The sequence below is a fragment of the Clytia hemisphaerica genome, unplaced genomic scaffold (genome assembly GCF_902728285.1).
Source record: "Clytia hemisphaerica strain Z4C2 unplaced genomic scaffold, Clytia hemisphaerica genome assembly, whole genome shotgun sequence".
Taxonomy (NCBI): Eukaryota; Metazoa; Cnidaria; class Hydrozoa; order Leptothecata; family Clytiidae; genus Clytia; species Clytia hemisphaerica.
Genome location: NW_027104495.1, coordinates 259078 through 265132, shown reverse-complemented (window position 1 = coordinate 265132; position 6055 = coordinate 259078). Strand labels below are relative to the sequence as shown.

The following is a 6055-nucleotide window of genomic DNA, read 5'->3' as shown; positions in this document are numbered from 1 at the left end:
CTAAACAAACGCTTTATTGTTTGAGAATAATAGAATGCTAAGCATAATGCAAGCCTGACATAGGGGCAGACACTTGTTTATAAAAGAAAACATGTATGGGTTGAGGATATAATGAGGATGAGGATGTTTTTTATAATTCATCATCTCTGGACATTTGTCTTTTGACTGGCTGAATTTCTTCTCATTGAATTTATTATTTTTCCATTGTTATTTAGATTTCTATTTGCTTTGCAATCACCTTAAAAGCGATCCCCCATTCACCTGTACCTAAAGAATGTCTAGACATGAAGCCAGGCTCTACCATTTTTGACGCAATGAAAATATTACAAGAGAAACCATGCCACAACTTTACCTACCGTTTATTTGACTTCAAAGGAGTTTTCATTGACAGTCTATGTGGCATTCCAAACAATGAAACGCTGCATTTTCATTGGTTTTATTACGTCAATGACGTCATCGGTAGTGTCAGTGTTTCGAAGTATTACCTTAAGCCTTTTGACGATATTAGTTTTGTGTATCGAGTCGGAGCTCATCCACATCAACATAATTCACCAAAGGAAGACAGAGCTATAAATTAACCTGAGATAAGATGGATAAGACAGAAAATTCGTCCCTTGCTTGACATAGGAAATCTTAGCCCGTACCATCACTCAAAATTTTCAATTGATTTTTTAATTCCAAATGCGTGACACATCTCAACTAATAATGAAATGCCAATCGGGAGTTATCTGTGCTAATACGTCCAGACCTGCCGGTACATAACCGAGATATCAAGCGTTCTCGTATGATGTGGTTGGCACCTAATACTTAATCAGAATTTTCCTTAAGGAAATCCTATTCGGAGTTTGTGGGAAGGAATAGATTTGAATGGATGGTAATGTTATGCGACGATATAAACTTTCGATCAAGTATATACCGGGTGCACCAAAAAAAAGTATACAACTTTGTCCAGATATTGTGAGCTTCAGGATTTAAATTGTTTGTTCTTTCTTCTTTTATTGTATAGAGGATGCTCTAACTTGAATTTTGAGCCATCATACATTAAATTTGAAAAAGTAGTTCGAAAGTTATTTCCATGTCGAAATCTCAAAAAATCATTAAAAACAGCGAGCAAACTTTTTTATTCACACTTACCTTCTTTACACATAAAAATACCAACAAATACAATTGTGCTCATCAAAACTCGTTACTGAGTTTAAGAATATGGTGAAAAAAGTTATTCCCACGTTGGATAATATTTTTGGAAAGGCTGAAAATTTTTTTTGGAAATCTCCAAGAGAGGTTTTGATGTTATGTGTGTGCTATGTGAGAAAACTTTTGAAAAAATAGATCACCATTTCTCGACTACTTGGGTCTGCATTGAGTTTGCAACACCAGTGTTGGAAATGTTCATGACATGCAAATAAGATGGAGAAACTGTTGGCAAAATATAAAGTAGGAGAAAAAGGAATAAAAAAAACAATGAATTTGTGTTTTAGTCATTTTGTCTTATTTATAGCACGATTGCTGTTTTTAATGATTTTTTTAAATTTCGACATGGAAAAAAAGTCAGTATTTTGGAAATAACTTTCGAACTACCTTTTCAAACTTAATGTATGGATAGCTCAAAAATTCAAGTTAGAGCATCCTCTATACAATAAAAAAAGGATGAACAAAAAATTTAAATCCTGAAGCTCACAATATTTCGACAAACCTGTATACTTTTTTTGGTGCACCCGGTAGATTCCCTCGAAAGTTTTGAAGAAATTGAAATATGAAATTGGTTCTGTTCTGCTTACAGTTTGGAGACTACCGGTATTTTAAGAAGTCGCTTTAAAAATTTCAAAATCGTTAATTTCTATATGATTATGTTCCAGAAATTATTTCATGTTCACCGAACTAAAGGACTGGGATTATAATACAATGGGTCCCAAAAAAGCAGATAAATTTCTATATATAGTAATAAAATCCTCAAAATTCATCATTTTAACTGGGCTTAGAATAATTGAAATAACACTAAAATTCTCTGTTCAGTCAATAGATATTTAATTCCCAAGATAATTAAAAGGTTTTTTGAGATTGAAATTTTAAATACGACAAGGCATAAAATTCCTTATAAATTATGAGGATTTTACTTATGTAAAAATGTGTCCGCTTTTTTTGGGACACTCTGTACTTTCGCCGGAAAGACTTGGTGTTGGTATTACAAAGGACTTTTGGAATATTTCATATTTTGTCATTTAATATTATTTAATATTAACATATGTACAAAATTAATTAATTGTTATAATATTTTTCAATGAAATATTTTTAGTACAAAATAAATATTACTTTTATTTTCTATAAATGATAATTAAGAATTTCCACAATACTTCTATGTGGAGTCAGCCTTATTTTAAGAGTCTATTTCGTATAATAAAACCTTTCAGCGAGTGATACACCCAAAATGCGTTCAGTTTTTACGAATTTTAAACATGTAAAAGTTCTCTTTTCCAATATCTTTGCTTTCTTTGAATTCCCAGAGTACGAGATTATGAAAGATTTTCTTTTCAAACAAAGAGATTTTGAATTTGACTAATTTCGATTTAGTTCCTTTTTCTCGATAGTTGCTCTAGGTCAAGAGCCTGAAGCCTGAATTCGTCTATTGTGTAGACAAACTTCGTACCAGACAGTCGATAGCATCTCAATAACTTTACTTGACAAACTTTCCCAACCACTTCACGTCAACGATGTATACATTTATGTTCTAGAATGATCGGTTCTTCACTCCATCTGTCAGGGTTGGCTGTAAACAAACGTCCCTGGTACGGTGATAGGTGACCTTGTTGATCTAAAAACGAAAGATAGGAAAAGGTAAACAAACTTTTCATTATAAAGCAAAATTATCGATATTCGCTGTTGCTTTATCTAGCCCGGATAAAGTACTTATTTCCTACAATTCGTTTAAATGATAAGTCAGAAAATCTTGTATCTTATTAATTAATTAAGATTTGAACTATTATCACACAGAATGAAACTCCATTTTTTAGGCAAGGTAATTCGACAGGGTTTTGAGAAAGAAAGCAATTTACCGGAATATAAGAACCAGAGAGTTTACATCGTATATAAATTTTGTTTTGGTTTTTTTGTCGAACACACTGTATACTGTTCTCAAGCTATTTTGTCAGCGTAAGGCTCATATAAAATTTGAGCTGGTATAAATTTCATTTTTTTCTGACCTTTTTGTAGTTTGCTTTCGACCATTCGTGAGACGACAACTTCCATTTTAGATTTGGCTTCACGGAACCATTGGACAGCTTGTTCGTGTGTTGTTTCACGGAGACAGTGACCGTTCAACATCATGATTTGATCTCCTGTTGAATTTAAAGACATTCTCAGGGTAAGATTTGTACAGTATTCCATAGATGAGATGCACTCTCTTTTTATAAGAACATTTTTTTTGAGGCTCGGATGTTCTTATTATTTTAGCACGCGTTGAGCCTTAAATCGTTGTTATACTGTTCTTAAAGGAAAGGAAGTTTAGAGGTTTTTAGGCTTTTTACCCTATTTTTACTACTTTGATGCTCGTATTGCATAAAATTAAGTCATTCTTGACTGAGCATTGTTCTTAACTCGTTCTTATTTTTCAGCATTTTTGAGACTCGTTGTTCTTATAAAGTTCTTCTTATAAATAAAAGAGTGTACGACATATGCGACTACAGTCCAACTTTACCGTGGTAAGAAGGTGTTTATAGCACAGGTTACTTTTTGAAATGATTATCTTTATTAGGCTAAGCCATACTTCCTTCCAACTATAGTATATTACGATTTAAATGACACCATCTCCTAGAAACTTATTCTAAAATTTCCCTGTTTTTAGGTTTAATCTGAAGATCAACCAACAGAACACTTACCAACTTTGATGCTTCCATCAATCCCACAAGCGCCTCTCTGTGAAACTGTTTTGACGTAGATGCCACGAAGTAACGTACCAAGCCCTCCAACAATCGAAATACCAAAGGTTTGTTCTACTCGTTTGTATATCGTGTAATTGTAAACAACTCGCTCAGGGACGTTCGGTAGTTCAGATAATACTTTCTTGATCGCTAATTTTCGATGTTGTGCTGTTGAGGGAAAGATAAAAACAATTTCAATGTGTATAATCACGACGTAAACTTTTCAGTGGATATAGTTTGCCCAATCAGTCCACTAATGTCTCAGCAATACAGAATGGAGTGTTTCAAAATACTCAAAAAATGGTCAAAATGAGAACATTTTAAGAACAGTTTTAGGCTTAAAATTAAAAAAAGTTAAGAACATCTAGAGGCCTCAAAAATTTTGCATGTTCTTATAAAAAACAACGTGTACACACAAATTTGTGAATATAAGAACATTTTAAGATTTTAGGTTGAAAACTCAAAAAGTTAAGAACATCCGAGGGCTTCAAAAATATTCTTTAAAACAAATATGCAATGTGTCAATCGGCCTCAAAATATCTTCAAATAATCAAATGAAGGGGATGAGATGAAAAATATCTTACCATAACCATTATTGTTATTATTGAATTGTTTTTGTGTTGCCATCGTTACAACCATGTTTTATCTAACTGCGTGCGTGCGTGTGATTGGGTGGTTGATGGTGTGCGGCGATGATGTCGTTGTTGAAGTGATTTATAATCTCCTTTTTTCCTTGAAATTTTTTATCCTTTTCCACTAAGTTTCGTTTCTATATTTTCAGTTGTTCTTCACTAGGAAAAGAGGGAAAAATAAAAAAATAACAAATATTTAACTTGAAGAAGGAATGATATATCAAATATCTCATCCTATAAGGAAGGATTTCTTTTAGAAATGATGACGTCATCGACAACACAATGAATTTCTTTCGCATCGGAAGGGTATGCTAAGCCCCTTTAAACGAACCAAACTTTTTTTATACGAACAAACTATATGAGAACATCAGGCTTCGATGGCAAGTTAAAAACATTTTAAGACACTAAAACACTCGATTTCTTAGGAAAAATGGACAAAAACACTCAAAAAATGGCGAAAATAAGAACATGTCAAAAACATTTTTAGGCTTAAAACTCAAAAAGTTAAGAACATTCGAAGGCTTCAAAAGTTCTGGATATTCTTAAAAAAAAGACGTGTATTTATTGATTCAAATCAAAAGTACAATAATCGATTATCGAATTGAAAATCGATTTAATCGATTACGACCGCCTTGATGATCATCCCTTAAAATTTAATAAAATGCTTTTTTTTGTGCTCCTCATAAAACTTGAAATCAAACTACTGTAAGGTTCTACATAACCCAGTTTCTGTCCATGCCTCCATCCAAGTTATTTCATGTTTAACGGTTAGTATTTAGCATAGCCTAAATATACTATTTTATAGCTCAAATTTGAGACCAGGGAAGGGGGCACCTGGTGTGAATTGTAAAGATAATATTTTCCAATTATCGGTCTTTTTTTTATCGCTTATTGAAATTTTTCGATAATTATCAATTACTTTCTTCTGTCGAAATTGTTATTCAGAAATAATTATCGGTTTTTTTGAAAAGTCGAGAAGAAAAGGATAGATTTTAACTACATACAAATTTCTTTGAAAATTAAAGATCAAGTCAATCAGCTGACTGAGCAGCTTTCTGAAGCATGCTTTTGGGAAAAATAATCGATAATTGCCGGTTCCTTTGATAAATAGTAGTGATTCAAAAGCCTAATTATTATTTTCATTATATATCACCGAATAATTATCTTTTCGATTGAGCTTAATAACACCATTTCTCAAAGATAATTGTTTTTTCTCTTTTTATCGAAAAATAATAGTTCGTCAAGACACCTGATGAAATTTTTCCATACATGCTTTTGGGAGAAAAAATCCAAAATAAAAATAACGAAAATGTCTACATGATTGCCAAGAATTCAGTGAGGCGGTTCTCGAACTCCTTCAAAGAAATGGAAGAAAAATACTCCTCAAAGTTTCCATACTCAACCACAGCAAGTCATCTTTCCAGATGTAAATAAAGAAAAGAGACAAAAAACCTTCGGAGAAGATGAACTTGTACAGAGTACTCCGTGACTTCGTGTAATGCCGAAATA

At 32.5% G+C, this 6055-nt stretch overlaps 1 protein-coding gene across 1 annotated transcript; it reads right to left on the bottom strand.

Annotated features, from left to right (window-relative positions):
* Window positions 1–2496: 2496 nt before the first annotated feature.
* Window positions 2497–4707, bottom strand: LOC136821641 (pro-interleukin-16-like). The gene is made up of 4 exons (XM_067077852.1): window positions 4499–4707; window positions 3873–4082; window positions 3198–3332; window positions 2497–2809 (listed from the first exon to the last, which is right to left on the bottom strand). The coding sequence occupies exons 1-4, from the start codon at window positions 4551–4553 to the stop codon at window positions 2703–2705; spliced, it is 507 nt and encodes a 168-aa protein (XP_066933953.1). The 5' UTR covers window positions 4554–4707; the 3' UTR covers window positions 2497–2702.
* Window positions 4708–6055: the final 1348 nt, after the last annotated feature.